The following is a 19,577-nucleotide window of genomic DNA, read 5'->3' as shown; positions in this document are numbered from 1 at the left end:
ATCTCTGTAGGCCTAATTAAAGTTTTTATGTTATATTAAAAAGAATCCGGGATATTTGAACATATTTATGTAAAGACAGACGCTCTACACTGCAAAAAACACACAAAATATATGTTGATAAAGTCAGAGTTTGAACTTAAAAATTTCTGGGAGTTCTTCAGTTCAAGTTTGGCTAGAAATTGTCATTTTATTCCATTGACATATTATTTGCCTTAGACAAACGGCTGGAGTCAACAAGCCAAAAGTAAAATTACTTTTGTTCAAGCGTCGTTTGCGGGTTTTGTAGTTTTTTTTTACAGTGTAGCAGGAGACTTCCCAGGTACAACATGTTCTGCGTCTCTGCCGGATCTCGAGCTGCTCCCACAGGAAGCGCTGGAGGATCCACGTCGCCAAAAGAAGCTGCGTCAAGTAACACAGCGGCAGTGAGATCACAACCGGGGAAGGGAGCTCGTGGTTTTCAAAATAAAAGTTTTGAATTTCCCTTAAACTATAAAGGGAAAATGATCTTTGAAATAATGTAAGTATGTACAAGATAGGATATGTTCGTGGGTTTTTCTAGGATTTTATTTCATTGTTTTTTATGTGGGGTTTCTGATGTACATCTGGTGCTTGTTTTACTGATTTGATTTCTTTATCTTATTCATGATTGTTCAAATTTAACTTTCAAATTTAACATTCCTGTGTTTCCTGTGATTTAAGATTCATGTAATGTTGTTAAAACTCTTTACCAGACAGGTACACAGCATCATCAAGATGTAAAACTCAAGGCCGAGTCCCTTTTTACTAGTCGGGTGTCACGTTTTTTTGACCAATAAAAGCAGCTCTCAATGATTTGCATTTATTGTTGAAATAGTTTGCAGATAAGAACAATAAGTAGAAAAGCAGCACAGCAGTCTTACAAAAGCAAGGTGCTGCTTGTCAACAGGCATGGCAGGCAACTGCTTGGGAACACTTAATGGCCCCTGAGGGCTCGCAAATTTTAAACCACAGCAGTAGCTCTAAATGTGCAGAAGGAAACCTCCCTAATGGGGCCCCATCTGACAGCACTCACATGCATCACTCCTGGGAAAACCACAGTCCATCAGTGAAGGAAAATGAAGATGAGTTATCTGTCTGGGAGAGAAAAATTAAACAGGAAAAGCGTCAGGACACCAATAGATATAAAAGTGGTTTGCAGGACCCCCAATTCATTTTTGCCTATAGGGACCCAACAGTTTTTATTTTTACAGTCTATTATTATTATTATTGTAATAATATATTATTATTTATTTATTATTAATATTATTGTTATTATTTTTACAGTCTATGGACCCAACAGACTAGAGTCGGCACTGATCCAAATTGTGTACACTGTTATATATTCTTTCTGGTGAAACTTTACAATGATGTAGTCTTTCCCATCTTTACTGTGCACAGGTTTGGTCTGAAAATAATTGAAAGCCTGTCTGGTATCGAAGCCTGTCCCAAATAAAGGCCGTGAATTTTCACAGACTGAATTAAATAACAGCCTGGGCTGAAAATAGATGTTATGTACAGAGACACATGTGAAAAGGGGATCAATTAAATCAAATAAAAATTCTGTAAAAAAAATCACAAAACTGTTAAATATGATGTACAAGCAGAGAAATATTAAGGTGTAAGTGTACGAGGAGGGAGACAACTTTTGTTGTGAAAATAAAAACCGGAAGTGGTTCTGTTCTCTTCGGTGCACGCGTCGTAACAAAACGTTCACGATTGTTGTTCTACAGGAGAAGCTCGACAAGTGCAGCAGGGAGGCCGGTCTCTAACTCTGCAGAGACCAAGTGACGTTCAGACATGGTAGGCAGAACAAACAAACTTAAAACTAGAACTTTGTTTTGTTTGTGTTTTCGCTGTGTGGTTGTTGTCTCGTCAGTGGCACGCGGGTCTGTCTGCGTGCTACAACTACAGACAAACTTTTACCTCCATTCATAACATCGGCTGTCGTGTAGGAGGTGCATACTGCTAACATACTGTGTGTACCAACAGACTTTTAACAAGCATAGATGTTATGATCGGAACATTTCAAACTTGCAGAGAAAGGTCACACTTACTTCTACACATTAGACCTTTAAAAAAAAAACTGTTTCAACATTGCTCCCTCTAAAAGCAGACCATGAAAACGCCACATCTGCTCACTTGACGTGATTTGAGTTGAAGGGACCAAGTCTGTCTGACTCAGGCATGCATATCAAATAAGGAATGGGCAGTAGTCTATCAGCAGACACACCCCCTCACCAACAAGCTCCAGAACCGGAAAAACGACACGTTTTTACAAATGTGTCTGCTTTACTAGTTTAAAGTGTCAGGCTACAACTAATCCCATGCTAAATTGTAAACGAAATACAGGAATATGACATTAAAGGACCAATCAGTAAGATGTGTAGTGAGTGAAATAATAAAGTGACCTTACTATATGATCAGACATTAAGGAAACATACTATGTTGAAGTGCTGGCTTCTCTGACAACAATGCAGCAGCCAGTATGTCCTCCTTCTAACTTTAGATTCTGGTCCTGAATGCTCTGGATTTGTTTGGACCAGAGAAGGTAGGCGGTTTTAAGGCACCCCCACACGGCCGTTTTGGACGCCCCTCGGTTTGCCAGATATGAGAGCAGTTATCAGGTCAACAGGTGCTGCAGCGATGGAAGTGGGCAAGAGAAGTGGTTCAGATAGAAGTGATTGTACCTGACCTAAAAAGCCTCTGCATGTTTCTAATAAGCTCCACGAGCAGAAACGGGTCTAGGATCTAGGATCAATATTGGAGATGATTTTGAAAAATGGAGAGAGGTTAGAACACAGAAAGGTTTACAGACCGATGCAGAGCTGACTAAACACTGAAGCTACGACTACCTTCTTGAAGGACACAGACTCACCAAATCGAAATGGATTCTGTTCAACAATCCACCCTAGAACGTCTTCTCGAGTATTTAGCCTCACAGGTTTGCTCCGTCTGTATTCATGCACAGCTTTAAGGTGCCCTGGTAACCCCACCCAGGGGTGCTGTGGTGGTGAAATCCACCCACAGTGGTTACAACTTTAACCCTACACCAGGTTGATGATTCTCTGAATGAGTGTTTCTACGATCTTCTGTCTATCTTTTAACGTAATAATCTGTCGTTCTTCTGTTTTTCAGCCTCTGCGGTTGGATATAAAGCGGAAGCTGACCGCTCGGTCAGACCGGGTGAAGAGCGTGGATCTGCACCCCACTGAGCCGTGGATGGTGGTTAGCCTGTACAGCGGCACAGTGGTGGTCTGGAACCATGAGTCACAGGTCATTATCAAAGTGTTCCACATTCCTCTAATCGCCCTTTGTTCTGTCTGTATCACCGCTTTTTGTTATCTGCTGTGAGCTCAGTTTGTGAAGTGTTTGTCTGATTTGAACCCTGCATGTTTAGGCGATGGTGAAGACCTTCGAGCTGTGCGACCTGCCCGTCAGAGTGGCCAAGTTTGTAGCCAGGAAACACTGGGTCATCACGGGAGCAGTAAGTACTCTACCTAAGTTGATACTCTAATATTTGTGTGTGTTCTAGATAGTGGTCCTCAGTGTCTCCCTGTAGTCTCAGTGATGTAAAAGAAGGACTCTGCTGCATCTTTGAATGTCTCATTTCACTTTTAACAAACTCTCAGACTGATCAGCTGACGAGTCCAAAGTCATATCCACCTTATGACATCACACATTGACCTTTGTTACTGTTCCTTTGAACTGTTTGATGTCACTTTGGGATCCCTAACCACTTCCTGTTTCTGTGCTGAACGTCCTGTCCTAACCTTCACTCTACAGGAAGGGACTTACTGTATTTCAAAATAAAAGCACGGTTGAATTCAAACAGCATATCTGACACTGGACTGGTGTGGGGAGCTCAAACGTTGTCACTAGTCATAATGTTTCAAACATAAGACAGCCATAAAATAACCGCCATGTGACTATTCTGAACGGGTGTGTACACCTTTAGCGATGGTGACCATCGTCGGCTAAATCCAAGAGGCAACCTCAGTGTTGAAGAATGACGGGACTGCAGAAGCGCCACAACAACTGCAGTTCCTCCGGTGTCCACTTGAGGCTGGCTGCAAAATTAATAACAAATGAATTAGTTGTTGAGTTCTTACATTGGCTCTAATGTTTCCAACTGTTTTCAAAGCAAGAGAAATCTGTAATTTTATAGTTGCAATGGGAAGTGTCTAGTCGTTACAGCCGCCATGACAGACACAACATGTTTATCGTTGCCAAGGAAACACCGAATGTCAGGCTTCATAATGCCTCTTCAGAAACCGAAGGGTGACGTCACTGAGACTCCATGTCCATGTTTTGTACTATGGTTAAATCTGAGGTTTTCTGTGTTTTGTTATTTACGGTTTAAATGACCTTGTGAATGTTTGTATCTGTCCCCAGGATGACATGCTGATCCGTGTGTTCAATTATAACACTCTGGAGAGGGTTCACATGTTTGAGGCTCACGCTGACTACATCCGCTGCATCGCTGTCCACCCCACACAGCCCTACATCCTCACCAGCAGCGGTAGGGAAGAACTACTTCCTCGCATTAGCACATAAAGCCAGCGTGTGAAATGTTGTGTAACACTGTGTGTGTGTGTGTGTGTGTGTGTGTGTGTGTGTGTGTGTGTGTTTTCAGATGACATGTTGATCAAGCTGTGGGACTGGGACAGGAAGTGGTCGTGTAGCCAAGTCTTTGAGGGACACACGCACTACGTCATGGAGATTGTCATCAATCCCAAAGACAACAACCAGTTTGCCAGTGCCTCCCTGGATAGAACTATTAAGGTACACACACACACACACGCACACGCACACACACAGCAGGGCGATTGCTTCAGGGCACAAACAGAAGAAGGAGCCGTTCTTCCAGTTCATATAAAGGTTACAGTGAAAGAAAGGAGGGAGTGGCGGGGCTATGTCACAGCCAGACGCACCAGTGCTCATGGGAAATGTAGTCTTAGCCTAAAACATCGATCACACTTGAGATAAAGGTGTTGAATCATCTCAATAAACACCTCAGTTGCTTTCAGTATTTCCTAAATCACAACGACTCAGTGACATAAACACGGCTTCGTTCTGCTCGCTCTAGGTTTGGCAGCTCGGCTCCAAGACTCCCAACTTCACTCTGGAGGGCCACGAGAAGGGCGTGAACTGCATCGACTACTACAGCGGAGGAGATAAACCCTACCTCATATCAGGAGCCGACGACCGTCTGGTCAAGATCTGGGACTATCAGGTACCAGACACAGAATGAAAAGCTCCAGGCTGAAGCCATCGGGCCTCATTGTGTTTAGTTTAATGAATCTTAATCTGCGGCTGTTTTCTGTAACAGGACACAAAGGCAGTAACTTTAAGTCATGATTGAACGTCTCTCGCTTTCAGAACAAAACCTGTGTTCAGACTCTGGAGGGTCACGCCCAGAATGTCACCTGCGTCCGTTTCCACCCGGCGCTGCCGATCATCCTCACGGGCTCTGAGGACGGTAGGTTCAAGCAAAACAAACAGAGCAAAGCGGCCTGTGGTTTCAAATCGCTGCAGTTCATTGCTTTAATATAATAATAACGACCTCTTGGCTGTTTCGATAGGCACCGTTCGAGTTTGGCACTCCAACACCTACCGACTGGAGAACACGCTGAACTACGGCATGGAGAGGGTGTGGTGTATCTGTGGCCAGTCGGGCTCCAACAGTGTGGCTCTGGGCTACGATGAAGGCAGCATCATCATCAAGGTGAACTAAGCTGCTATCTACTTTATCTACCAGGGCGCTGTCTTCGTCTTAGCTCACCTGTTGAAACCAGAAGTTTTTCCACATCTACATTCTCTATGTTTCACTCCTTCCTCCCCTGCTCTCTGTCTCAGCTGGGTCGGGAGGAGCCGGCCATGTCCATGGACTCCAGTGGGAAGGTCATGTGGGCTCGCCACTCCGAGGTGCAGCAGGCCAACCTGAAGGCCATGGGAGAAGCCGAGGTCAGGGACGGTGAGAGGCTCTCGCTGGGTTTCAAAGACATGGGGAGCTGCGAGATCTACCCGCAGACCATCCAGCACAGCCCCAACGGGAGGTAAGACGTGCGCTGAGGGTGCAAAATGTTCTTCCCTTTTCTCCTTCTTCCTGTATCACTGCTTTTTGTAAACAGCATTCATTTTAATTTACTGGTTTGAGCTACTGAAAAATAAAAAAAATTGGTGCATTCTTGATGATTCTTGTATCGCCTCAAAATGAAACATAGTCTATCCGTCTTTTGTTCTCAGATTTGTGGTGGTGTGTGGAGATGGGGAGTACATCATTTACACCGCCGTGGCCCTGAGAAACAAGAGCTTCGGCTCAGCTCAAGAGTTCATATGGGCACACGACTCCTCGCAGTAAGTGCTGAACATTAAACTTTGGAGAGTTGGACCCTTTCCACACTTTACGTGGAAATACGTTTTGAGTTTGCTGAATTGTACACCATAGCCGGAAGAAGATTGACTAAGCTCAGTGTCATTTTTTTTTCCGTAGGTACGCCACCAGAGAAGGCAACAGCATGGTTAAAATATTTAAGAACTTTAAAGAGAAGAAGACTTTCAAGCCGGACTTTGGGGCTGACGGTGAGCTGCGTTTCTTTCTCTTTTTTTACATTTTTATTGAACTTCATAATGTGAACAATTTTAAACTGAGTGCTCTTTATTATTCACAACGCTGTACTACTTTTCCTTTTTGAAATACACACACACGTATTATAACAAGTTCATACTTGTCCTATTTCTGTTGTAAATTGTATAATTGTCTGTGTTTCTCTACGTCTGTGATACCAACTCGTTATCGTCTTATCGTTAAATATGAAATGTTTGGGTTGAAAAGTTGAAACTGTGCATGCCTGTTTTTAATGCTAATGCGTCCCACCTGCCTGCAGGTATCTTTGGCGGCTTCTTCCTGGGAGTGAGGTCAAACAGTGGCCTGGCCTTCTACGACTGGGAGAGCGCAGAGCTGATCCGCCGCATCGAGATCCAACCCAAACATGTGAGGGCTGCTGTCTTTGGATCGCACTTCTCCAGCAGTCCATCAGTCGCCGTCTCATAATCTGTTATCCCTCCGTCTGTAGATCTTCTGGTCCGACTCTGGCGAGCTTGTGTGTATTGCTACGAGCGACTCTTTCTTCGTGCTGCGCTTCCTGTCGGAGAAAGTGGCGGCAGCTCAGGAGTCCAAGGAAGCGATCACAGAGGATGGGATAGAGGACGCCTTTGAGGTCAGTGCCCTATAGCAGTGTATTTATGTTGAGAGGATTGAAAGACGTGATGAAGAGCAGAAAATGTTTTAGTCCTTTTGTCATTGTGTCCCCAGGTCCTGGGGGAGGTCTCAGAGGTGGTCAAAACAGGGGTCTGGGTTGGAGACTGCTTCATCTACACCAGCTCTCTGAACAGATTAAACTATTATGTCGGGGGAGAAATCATCACCATCGCTCACCTGGACAGGTATGATCCATGTTGAGCATCTCGTAGCTCATTGGCTGTGCCTGAAACCAGAAAACACATTTTGAATTATCGTCGTTTTCTTTTGCATGCTTTGCGCTCCTTTCTCTTGTTATTCATTTCTAAAATAGGAAATACCGTAAATGATCTTTCTTATGTGCAGGACCATGTACCTGCTGGGCTACATCCCCAAGGATGACCGCCTCTACCTGGGAGACAAGGAGCTGAATATCATCAGCTACTCCCTGCTGCTCTCGGTGCTGGAATATCAGACGGCCGTCATGAGGAGGGACTTCAACACTGCAGACAAGGTTCTCCCCACGATCCCCAAGGAGCAGAGGATCAGGGTCGCCCACTTTTTGGAGAAACAGGTATGTGCGCCCAGCAGCTTTTCTGCAGCTCCGTGCTTTTCTGACTGCTCGAACAGACCATGAATTCTGGATTTGGATGAATGCATAATTTAGAACATCAGGCAGCCAGATGGAGAAAACCCTCTTGGCCATTTTCTTGTGTGTTTCTTTAAAGAGAAAAACAAAATTGGTTTTGCTTCTCACGCAGTCTCTTTGGCCATGTCCCTTTCTCACATTCATACTTTCACATGTCCTATCTTCCATTCTTGGCCACTGCGCTTTACATAGAAACAGATGAGAGCGCAGAATACCGCAGAACAACATGTTTCAAGCTCTTCATTGTGTTTCCCCGTGTTGTGTAGGGTTTCAGACAGCAGGCCCTGGCTGTGTCCACGGACCCAGAACACAAGTTTGAGCTGGCTCTGCAGCTCGGGGAGGTCAAGACAGCTTACCAGCTGGCCCTGGAGGCTGAGGTCAGAGCACACACACACACACACACACACACACACACACAAACTTACTGAATGTTGACTCTCTCTGAATGTACTTCATTTTGTCATCATGCATTTGGTCCACAGAAATATTATCCTGAGCATGCTAATGTGCTGATTAGCACTAGACACAGCACAGCTGAGGTGGATGATGTCATTAGTTTTGCAGATATTTGGTCATATATAAGATTTGAACAAACGTAAAATTTGAGCTGTTGATGGTGCGAGATGAAAAAGTCAGAAACCACCAGTGAAATTACAATTATTTCATCCGAGGGGGGGTATCAATATCTGGATTTAGGTTTTTTTTTGCCTTTATCAGATAGGCAGCGAGAGAGAGAGGGGGACGACATGCAGCAAAGGGCCGAGGTTGGAATCAAACCCATGGCCACTGCAACAAGGACTATAGCCTCTGTACATGGGATGCACGACCTAACCGCTAGGCTGTACGGCGCCCTGTTTTAGTAGACTTATGAACAGGTTTTTTTGTGCATGTCCAAATAGTGCTGATGCTGAATGTCCTAACATCAGCCTATCTCTGCTCGATTCTTCTGCCTTATACTCTAAAGCTGAAATAGATGTCTGAATATGAAAGTCAGCTGAAACTGTGTAGAACATCTCCTTGTCCAGAGCATCCTCTGCACTCGTGGATTCTATCTTTTGTTGTATTTTTTGTGTAGTTTTGTTTGGGGGTGATAAGGAAGATTAAAAGTTGAATTAGCCTGTTGTGCGTCTTGGTCTGCAGCCAGTCCTCTTTTTTATTTTTTTCATTTGTTGGATTAATAATGTTTGTATTGTACAGAAATAATAAACTGTGACTTCTGGGTGTGTAGTTACAGTTCATGCTGCTCCTCTTGTGATAATCCTCTCTCCTGTCTCTTTGGCACCGGGACACTCGGCGGCTCCAGTCCGAGCAGAAATGGAAGCAGTTGGCAGAGCTGGCCACGACAAAGTGCCAGTTTAGCCTGGCCCAGGAGTGTCTGCACCAAGCTCAGGATTACGGGGGATTATTGTTGTTGGCCACCGCCTCGGGCAACGCCAACATGGTCGGAAAATTGGCAGAGGGGGCGGAGAGGGATGGGAAGACCAACGTGGCCTTCCTCACCTACTTCATGCAGGGACGGTGAGTGAAGCAAGGGGAAGAGGAGCGGGGAATTTCTGCTCAAATTTCAATGTAACATGAAACTTCTCTTTTTCTAATCAAAACTCTTTTGTGTTTGCACAGATTGGAAAAATGTCTGGAGCTTCTCATCAAAACAGATCGGTTGCCAGAAGCTGCGTTTCTGGCAAGGACCTATCTGCCCAGCCATGTGACAAGGTGACGTTGTTTTTAACGAGTGCACGACATGTGCCGGCTGTTGTAATCCAGTGCACTGACTGTCCATGTGTGCACTAATCCTATTATCATATATGTCCGTCGTACTTTTTGCAGTTTGTCTGTAATGTGTATTAAATATCTGCTTTCTTCCTCAAAGGACGACAAAGTCCAGACTGACTTTAGTAAAAGAGATGATATATATATACATATATATTTGTGTGTATTTACACTATGCGTCACTCATAATCTCTATACTCGTTCGCCCCTCCAGGGTGGTGAAGCTGTGGAAGGAGAGTCTGTCCAAGGTCAACCAGAAGGCAGCAGATGCTCTGGCTGACCCCTCCCAGTACAGCAACCTGTTCCCCGGCCTCCAGCAAGCCCTGCTGGCTGAGCAGTACCTGAAGGAGACTCACATCGGGGTCAGACCTGCTGCAGAATACCCACTCATCATGGTCAGTGGAAGTCCCAGGAACTATACCTTAAAAACTTGAATAAGCTGAGGAGTTATTTTATCCTGAACTGTGTCCCAAACAAGGTTGTTGCTGCAGATGTTGTTCAATAAAAGAGTCTGTTTTTGAGTTCATCTGGACTTTCTTTCTCTGTTCTCCAGCCGAATGAGGACCGTAATGTTCTGGAGGAATCTGCAGGATTTCAGCCTACAGGAGAGCTCGCTGACCTAGAGGTGAGGACAGAAACCTGTACCTCTTGTAACACAGTAAAAGAGTCCACTCCTTTAAACTGACCCTTTGACCAGCCACAATGGAAATTACAAACTTGAGATTTAAAATGAGAAATTTAGCAGATGAAATGTAATCGTTTGACAAACCATTTTTACAGGACTTTATGGGTATTTTTACTCAAGGAAAATGTCCAAAACTCCTTCAACTATTGACAAGAAAAATATTTGCAATAATATGTGTATTGTATGCAGGTCAATTTGTGAAATGTTATCCTGCCTTGAACTGTAATCCTACATTTTCTGGAAACAGGAAGCTGTGACGAACATGAGCATCATGGTAGCAGCAGTGACAGAGGCTGCCCCTGCAGAGACGACAGAGGCTGCACCTGCAGAGACGGAAATGGAGACAGAGGCTGCAGCGGAAGAAATAGAAGACGTGACGGAGGAGTTACCCAAAGAAACAGCAGCAGTTGAAGAACCCATTTCAATAAAAGAGGAGATTATTGATCCTGTTTTACAAGCAGCAGCAGAAGAAGCATCCACCCCAGCAGCAGCATCCCCCCTGCCTGTCGATGTAACAGAACAGCATGTTGAACCAAAACAAGCCGACTCTGTATCTTGTGTGGAGGACAACATCATCACTCCTTTAGAGGAGGAGTTAGTCTCTGTGGCTGAAGACATGTTGGACTCCATCCCAAAAGAGTCAGAGATGGTGCAGTCCAGTCCTGTTGATGTCGGATCGTTAGCTGAGACAGATGTTCAGGAAGTTTCTACAGCAGCTGACGTCTGTGTTTCTGACACACCAGCATCAGAAGCCATCGTAATAGAGGATGCCCTGGTTAGCACCGGTCTAACAGATGATGAAGATGATCTAGAAGCTTTAGCTCCTGGGATAAAGCCTGTTGGTGAAGCTACAGGGATCACCTCAGAAGAAGCAGCGACCCTCGCAGATACAGCAGCAGAGGAGACCGTCACAGAATCGTCACTTGTAGCAGTGGAGGAGCTCATCAGCTTTGGAAACACAGACAATCCAGAGCCAGATCTGCCTGCCCCAGTCCAAATGTTTCCAGATTTGGCCCTTGATCCTCTGCAAAACCTTCTCGAAGACGCTATGCCAGTATTAATGCCAGTGCCAGCAGAAGAACCAAAGCAGGAAGAACAAATCCCAGCACTCCTGGTTCAGCTAGAGGACAAACTGGAGCCCGCTGTTCCTCGACAGGCTGAGCCGGAGGTTTTAACCCCAGTAGTGGCTCCCGCAGAGAACACAGCAAAGGAGGAGGCGGCAAGTCCTGAGGGAGCTGAGGAACCAGCAGAGGACCTCGAGGATGAGATGGTTGATGAGGTAAACGTCACTAACTATGCAATCAGTTTCATCATGAAATAAAACAAATAACTGTTGTGACGCTTCCTTTAATTCAACATCTCCTTTTTTTTTTTTTCCCTGCAGGGCCTAGATGATCTGGATCTGGACAACTTTGACCTGGAAGACATCGACACCTCAGATGTAAACCTGGATGAGGATTTCTTGATGGAATAGGAGGAGATATCTCAAGTTTGTAAAACACCAAAGACTCGTTTACAAAGCTGTGAACAGGCTAAAGAAAGAATTAAAGGTCACATATTATTCAAATTCCACTTCACCATGTTTCTCTAACACTAATAAGTGTCTCTAGTCTGTCTACAAACCCCCCAATGATGAGAAAAGTCCATCCTCTCCGTCTTTTGCCTGCTCCACTTTTCAGAAAATGTGTGCTCAAACAGGCCGTTTGGAGATTTTCCCTTCATGACATCACAAAGGGCAGTAACCCCTCCCCCAGGTGAGTGACATCCCCACAGCTAGGTGTTTGTTCTGCCCTCTGAGTCTGCCTTCTCACCGTAAACAATAGGACATGGAGCGAGAAAGCCCGAGTACACCAGAGCCCTTCCAGAGAGGGGGCGTGGTCAGACACAGCTCATTTACATTTAAAGGTACAGAAACAGCCTGTTCTGAGCAGGGCTGAAATAGAGGGGTTTATAGGCATGATCAAATACAGGATCAGAGTGGATTTAGAACAAGAAACTTTACACACGTTTTGAGGAGCTCTGAGACTTATTTAAACTGGTTGAAGAGGAGGAGAATATGTGACCTTTAAGTTAAGGTAGTGTGGGACCAAACTGTTCAAACGTTAACCTCCATTCAGTTGATTCCAGACGGTGTTACTTAAAGGCCAAGTTAATGTTAAAGGGAACATGAGGAGAAAAAATGGAGAGGTGTTTGTTTGTGATTTTTAGAAAGATTGAACTGTTCTAATACTTCACCCATCATGAAGGTCAGAGCACGCCTTCAGTCTGTGATATGTGCCTTGTTTCTCTCTGCTTCACCAGCTGAAAAATAATTAAGATTTCACCTCAGTACCTCAGTTCCTTCCTATACCTCACAGTTTATCACCGCTGTTGACCAGGGTGTCTTTCATCCATCTATCTCTTCACATTCATGCTGGATTAGAACAGTATTTTTGATCAATTGGATCTGGGAAAAGGCTGCCTGTGTCTTCTTAATGCCATGCCTCTTTATTTTGTTATAAAAAGACTGTATTAGACAGAGATTCTGAACAAGCTAAAGGTTTCAACAAGCCCTTTTTGTGGTGAGTCTTTTACTGCTTCTCTGTTTTGAATGTCTTAATAGGTCGCTTTTTTTGCGACATACAGGTAAGGATGCATCCTGGGGTCACAGGGGGTTTCAGGTTCTCCACACAGCATCTCTTTGTGGTGACCATGACAGTTGCATATTTACTTCTTACACCTGGCATGGACTCGTGCTTTAACTTTGTCAGAAAGATAACCTGGTTAGGACATCAGAATATTTCTGTTACAAGTGCCTTAACAAGAGTGTGTTTTTCTGAAATGATGGATGGTACTGCGTGAACTTAAACAAGTGAATAAAATCATCTTTTATCCAGTTTGTCTCACTTTTTAACTCCAACAACAACATGTCACACAAGTACAAAGATCTTTATTTGTTTATGTACATGATTTCAGCTAACACATCAGCTTTGACACAATGAGGTTTCAGTACAAAGCTTTCCTTTAACCCGAGGAGCATGTTGACAACGACCCCAACAGTGAGAGAATGGAAACTTGTTGCATTTCACATGTTGGAGGCCACTTTCCATCCTCTCCTCTGGTTAAAGACACAAAATAATTTGAATATAACTATTCAGAAACGGGCCAGTCAGGCAGCAGAGCTCTTCCCATCAAGCTGTTCAAACGCCTGCAGGGCCAGCTCAATGTAGCCCGACCTCTGGGAGTCCTTCTGGGCATAGATCTGCAGGGGGGAAAGGTCAGAGGTCAGCAGAGTTAAGTACAGAGAGGTGAGTAAAGTGCAGCAGGGGCCAAGCAAAAACCTCTAAAAGTACAATCCCAGTATTCATTGTTTTAGTAGCACGTTAATAAAACACAGCTAAGTCTGTGCTCCACAATCAAGCGTGACCAAACGAGAGGCCTCCTATGAAAGGAGACACACCCGTGTCTCCTGCTGCTAACCTCGCACATTAAATGGCTGTCATTCTGAATGTCAGTCCCTTCTGCTTCAAGGCCAACGAGCTGCGAGCGCTAATCAGACCTGATGTGTCCCGAGCTCGGCCCCGCAGTTCCCACACTTGAGACAAACCCAAACCTCTTACAGGGGAAACCTGAGATGTGGTGGCCTTGATTTGACCTCTCAGGAGCTACGCTAACTCCTGATTTACTCTGATACCCAAGAGGTCACGATTTGTATGACCTGGACAACTTCTAGATCAGATGGCTATGCATAATATAAACACAGCACAGTGAATCAAAATGTTAAAAGAAGAGAGCTGTTAGTCAGCAGATTTATTCTGTCAAGGTTCAGAGTTCTCACCTTCAGCAGGTCGGTGCCAGTGGCCTGCTGGTTAGCAGCTTCCTGGGCTGACTCACTGTGGGGGTGGACCATGTGAAACAGAGACACGAGGCTCACTGCATCCTGGAGACTGGAAAAACACACACACTTTGAGTGAAGGGCTTTTCCAATATGCACAGAGGCTGGCTGTGTAAACTAGGTCGAATAAAAATAAGGTCAGAGTGCCAAAAAATATTTAAATTCCAGAAATAATAATAACTACAAGGACAGTCTCTTGTGTTGTTAATAATCCAGTTAAAAGTGTGCACACAAGGCTGGTACAGAAAAAAGGTCACTTATAGGCCCTTTCAGGCTGGCATAAAAACTCCTGAAAATACACACATGCATGACTACACAGACTCACAGCTCTTTCTTCAGCATGTCCACTAGAAGCCCATCCACCCTGCAGGCGTTGAGCAGGTACCAGGCCATGCCTCCAAAGTGCCTGGTGGAGCGCAGCAGCTCATATTTGCCGTGTTTGTCCAGGTCCTCGTAGGTGGCTGCATGTACCTACACACACAGCACATTGAACAAATGAGATCCTAATTTAATACGACGCTGTAGATACTCAGCGTGAGGCTGCTCACATCAAATCTATAAACTCCACATTGACACCCTTCCAATTCACCTAAGCAAACACAGAAACTGACTTTGGTGATTACACGCTCTAACATGCTCTGCACAGTGTTCAGACTTCAGTAACAAGGCAATCATCAGGTTAAAATAACAGTCATGTCACCCTGATGTATTCTGAGGAGTCTGGTTGAAATTGGACCAGGCACAGGTCCAACACATCCTCGTGGCGGTCCTGGGAGAACACCATCTGACAGACACACAGAAGAAAATGTTCAAATGAAAAGTCTCCACTGGGGTTTTCACTCAGACCTGATCAGACATCTTCTCAGGACTGCACTGATGCTCAAAGATCTCACATTTCAGTTTCTCTCAGTCCTCTCAAAGAGAAGAGAACACTTCACTTTAAGATCAAGAGTTTACTAAAGCCTGGTTTTTGCTTCTGCATCGAATCCACGTCGTTGTGAGTACTACATACTTGTGCATTGGTGTGTCTGCGTAGCTCTCACTACTCTCTGATATCTATGATTGTTACAACACCAGTTTCTGGTCCGGCTACATTCTCTGTTTGTTTGTGTACAGGAAACCACAGTGACTGAAACTGATGTTGGTGTCTAAGATGATACATATTGAGCAGCAGCTGATAAAACTGCAATTATTGCAAAGAAGAAAAGAGCAGGTTTTGGAGGAGATTAATCTTTAACTAGATAGCATTGTTAGTGTCATTTTTTGGATGAAAAAAAAATATTGTTACATTTATAATTACAGAAAAATAAAAGCTTTGAGGAAAGTTTCCACCTAAACAGGCGAGATGTAACTTTCCAATCTGATATGAAGTTTGCAAAAAAAGCTCAGCTTGTCACCTTGAGGTTCTCTTCCTTGAAGATGAGCGGTGCTGTGAGTTTCCGCCCCTCCTTTGGGAAGTAGACTTGAATGAGCCGGTCTCTCTCCTCCCAATTCGCCTTCCTCAGCGTCCCGTCGGTCTCCCTTACAACGATGAACCTCTCCTGGATAATATAAGGACGTATATGTAGGGACTCATTTGAGCAATGTTCAAAGTCAAAAGTCTATTAGTAGAGTAAAAAAATAATTTAATCAAACTAGTTCTTAGAATTTTTAGTATAAATAAAATAAGTTCAAATCAAAAGGGTAAAGAAAACAGCTGTAGACCAACCCTATCAATTATTAAACTAACATTGTAGAGAGCTGTCTCCCCCCGCTCACGCAGGTTTCCATGTGGTGGACACTGAAGCTTCAGTGTTTATCCAGCTCTGCATCGGTCTGTAAACCTTTCTGTGTTCTAACCTCTCTCCATTTTTCAAAAGCATCTCCAATATTGATCCTAGTTTGAGCACGTTTCTGCTCGTGGAGCTTATTAGAAACATGCAGAGGCTTTTTAGGTCGGGTACAATCACTTCTATCTGAACCACTTCTCTTGCCCGCTTCCATCGCTGCAACACCTGTTGGTTTGACCTGATAACTGCTCTCATATCTGGCAAACCGAGGTGCGTCCAAAACGGTCGTATGGGGGGTGTCTTAAAACCGCCTACCTTCTCTGGTCCAAACAAATCCAGAGCATTCAAGACCAGAATCTAAAGTTAGAAGGAGGACATACTGGCTGCTGCATTGTTGTCAGAGAAGCCAGCACTTCAACATAACATGTTTCCTTCCAAATTGTATTTATTCAGTACGACCTTTGCGTTCGTTTCTGCTATAAAACCTGAACTACAATGTTTATTTTTGCAGCAACATACATCACAAAAATCTCCATCCAATCCGAAGTTGCATGTATGCAAACAAACCATGAGCCTACCCTGTGTGGGATGTTATAGGTGATGTCTGTGAAGACATATTTGGCTGTGTCGGTGCCCGCCAGGATCTTGTCCACGGACAGCACATCGTATATGGGCTTCCTCTCCTGCAGAACAGGTGGCATCTTCAGCAGCTTCTTGGCCTGCTCTGTGGCTAACTCTGTTGCCTGGGAACAAACACATGACACTGAGTTAAACATATGTGACTATGACGTGTGTGAGTGATAAGAGGGTGCTATCGTGGTTTTTCTAAAGTGGCACCTGCTCTAGTTGCTCGTCTGTCATGAGTTTATATGTGGGCGGCTTCAGCTCCTGTTTGATTGGTCTGAACACCTTCTGCAGGTCCAGGCCAGTTATCCTGGTGAGAATGTCCTGAACAGAAGGATCGGTGAACTGAGGCTTTGCATCATCTGAGAGGGCTGGAGAGAAAGTTACACCAGTTAAACACAAACAACAGAACAATAAATGTAAATAATCAAGGTTATCTATCCGTTAATCAGATTTTTTGCATGCATTGTTTGTATTTAATCTATAACAGGGGTTCCCAAACTTCTCAGCTCGCGACACCCAAAATAAAGGTGCCATAGACCCGGGACCCCAACTGTCCCTGAAGTTGGTTAAGATGGCATATATCATAGCGCACAGTCACACCCACGCACAAATCAGTCTTTTTAAACACTGGTAACAAGTTGTATTGAAAGTCAGGTGTCTTTGTATAAAATGTATATAAGGCATGTAACAATTTGTGAGTTTAAAAGTGGTGACAGAGAGGAGGACACTGAACAAACTGTTATCCTTTATCGATAATCCTGACCACCCTCTGCACCACCTGCAGGACCCCCTAACCCCCGCTGAGCACCTTCTCCTACAGACCAGAGGAGGACAGATGCGGGAGATCTTTCCTACCCCTACCCATATCTACAACCCTGTAAGACGAGCAGAGGCCTGTCATCCGTCTCTCTCTCTCTTTCATATTGTAACCTGCTCTGCTCCTGTGAAGTTTGCACATTCAATTTTACTTAATTAGTGTATCCAACATACAGTATGTAATCACTGGAGCTCTCTATGATGACTGTTTTACAATTCAACACATCAGCTGCCCTCCAGCAAAGTCTGTTTACATTCAGTTTTACACTCTGTCTAATTTGTTCATTTCGATTCTCTTTATTTGAGACTAAGAAGTAACAATAAACTAAATTCTGCATGGATACATTTATTTCATTTCTTTCTTTACCTTCTACAGTTGTTCTATTTGCCTTAATAACTTGCTGCTGTAACGCCACAGTTGTACATCCATCTATCGATCTAGTTCCCATAGCAACAGTAACACAGAGTAACTAGCTCTATCTTTACCTTGTTAGCACTTACGACACTTTATTGAAACATAGCCTGCCAAAACCGTAAAGCCGTTTTTTTAAAAGCATATTAATGGTTTAAAATAAATATTAGACACCCCTTATAGTGTCTGTATCGCTTCCAATCTGTAAGTCAATTTAAAAAACGACAGATTTGTTTGACACGGAGAGAATCGAGGACCACTAAAACACGCCACAAGGTCAGTGTTACAGCAAAGAAAATAACCCGTAAACAAATGCATTAATCGTTTTAAACTCACCGGTGTCTTGTGTTCCGCTACAAAGCGTCCGGGCGCCACATTTGACCAGCATGTGCTTGCTCTTTTGCACATTTTTAACCCGAGAATAGCTCCGAAATAAGCACCGTGCCGCACCGAGCGCCGCCATGTTTGTTTTTACCTAATAGCTTCCGCCTTCTTCTTCTTCTCGACGTTTATGGGCTGATCGCAACGTTTGGGTGCATTGCGCCACCTACTGTACTGGAGTGTACAAGACCTCAGAGCTGTATTGTAGGTTGGATTCTTAACATGTAAATATACAAGGGCTGTTAGCATTAACCATACACTGTAAATATTAATGGACGAAGCCTGAGTGACGTCACCCGTCTATTACTGCAGGGGGCTCTGGAGGCTCTTTGATGCTGGTCTCCATGCTGGAAATGCTCTCTGTGCCTAACTTTCAGTCAACCTAACAACAGGCTGACAGCTGGAGCTGATGTTTGATCACCAGGTGGCACTGTAATACCATAAAGGAAAACTGGAAAACTGGAGAATCTGAAGAAAAGCATAAATAACACTCGCCCTCATTGAGGACATTTAGAGATAACTTTCATTCATACATTTTGTATTTTGATATCGAAGTCTAACATGTTGTTTTGACTTTCTCCTTCATGGCTTCAACGCTGCGTAGACTACACACATTCTTCACTTGTCATTACGTTGTGTTCTCAAATTGGCTGATAACTTTTCAAACCTGTCTGGACGATAAGAACAACGCTCAGAAGTCACACAGAGAAACAGTCACAAAGACTTATAGATATGAAGTCTGTTTATTCTAATACCCATAACAAAGATAATTTATATTGTGTAACAATTACAGAGAAATCAAGGTCATTCTATGTTTGTTTGTTTAGCTAATAAATTCTGAACTTTAGTTGACAAGGAGAAGTAATGAAATAACTCGTACTGGGGCCTATTTGATAGAATATTTGAATGAACTGTATTTATAATTTAGTTAAAAAGAGATGGGATTTAAATCATCAGCACATAATAAGACCAGATAAAGGATGCAACAATGCAAACTCAAACACATTGCATTCATGCACACAGTTACAGTTATATTATTGTTATTATGTGGACTTCATCTGTGCACCTTGCAAGTCTCTACCTGCTCGTGAAACTCTTTTTATTCAGCTTAAAAGTCGACCCTAAAAGTATTTAACGTGTAGCAGATCATTGCTGCAATTCTTTATGAAGGTTCATTAAACACATCATCAGGTTTGTGCAACTTTGTTTGAGGTCCAAATGCTGCAGCAACGAGTGAACCAATCAATGAAACATAAGATTATAAAGAAGCTGCATTATTGTCACATCACATCCAAGCTCGACCAAACACCAAAACAATATCTGTCGACAGAATCGT

The 19,577-nt window shown here is 43.8% G+C and overlaps 2 protein-coding genes across 2 annotated transcripts; one reads left to right on the top strand and one right to left on the bottom strand.

The window, feature by feature from the left end:
• Positions 1-1,710: 1,710 nt before the first annotated feature.
• LOC132979778 (coatomer subunit beta'-like) lies at positions 1,711-13,237 on the top strand. The gene is made up of 23 exons (XM_061045596.1): positions 1,711-1,818; positions 3,154-3,291; positions 3,416-3,502; positions 4,411-4,537; positions 4,652-4,800; positions 5,105-5,251; positions 5,398-5,497; positions 5,601-5,743; positions 5,875-6,074; positions 6,265-6,375; positions 6,512-6,600; positions 6,906-7,012; positions 7,095-7,238; positions 7,334-7,464; positions 7,625-7,832; positions 8,174-8,284; positions 9,211-9,425; positions 9,528-9,620; positions 9,892-10,072; positions 10,231-10,302; positions 10,610-11,641; positions 11,747-12,308; positions 12,341-13,237. Exons 1-22 carry the CDS (start codon positions 1,816-1,818, stop codon positions 11,834-11,836), a joined length of 3,678 nt encoding a protein of 1,225 aa, XP_060901579.1. The 5' UTR covers positions 1,711-1,815; the 3' UTR covers positions 11,837-12,308; positions 12,341-13,237.
• mrps22 (mitochondrial ribosomal protein S22) lies at positions 13,201-18,354 on the bottom strand. Its single transcript, XM_061045654.1, has 8 exons — positions 18,197-18,354; positions 16,843-17,000; positions 16,584-16,748; positions 15,634-15,777; positions 14,937-15,020; positions 14,562-14,707; positions 14,180-14,288; positions 13,201-13,603 (listed from the first exon to the last, which is right to left on the bottom strand). Exons 1-8 carry the CDS (start codon positions 18,321-18,323, stop codon positions 13,511-13,513), a joined length of 1,026 nt encoding a protein of 341 aa, XP_060901637.1. The 5' UTR covers positions 18,324-18,354; the 3' UTR covers positions 13,201-13,510.
• Between the last annotated feature and the right edge of the window lie 1,223 nt (positions 18,355-19,577).

This window comes from Labrus mixtus, chromosome 9 (genome assembly GCF_963584025.1).
Source record: "Labrus mixtus chromosome 9, fLabMix1.1, whole genome shotgun sequence".
NCBI lineage: Eukaryota > Metazoa > Chordata > Actinopteri > Labriformes > Labridae > Labrus > Labrus mixtus.
The sequence above is the reverse complement of the archived record's forward strand: the minus strand, read 5'-3'. Positions and strand labels throughout refer to the sequence as shown.

Coding starts and splice junctions, on each gene's coding strand:
- LOC132979778 (XM_061045596.1), top strand. Junction 4,538..4,651: donor CTACATCCTCACCAGCAGCG/GTAGGGAAGAAC, acceptor GTGTGTTTTCAG/ATGACATGTTGATCAAGCTG. Junction 7,013..7,094: donor TCGAGATCCAACCCAAACAT/GTGAGGGCTGCT, acceptor CTCCGTCTGTAG/ATCTTCTGGTCCGACTCTGG.
- mrps22 (XM_061045654.1), bottom strand. CDS start 18,323: ATGGCGGCGCTCGGTGCGGCACGGTGCTTATTTCGGAGCTATTCTCGG. Junction 17,001..18,196: donor TAGCGGAACACAAGACACCG/GTGAGTTTAAAA, acceptor CTTTCTCTCCAG/CCCTCTCAGATGATGCAAAG. Junction 14,708..14,936: donor ACTCCTCAGAATACATCAGG/GTGACATGACTG, acceptor CTGTGTGTGTAG/GTACATGCAGCCACCTACGA.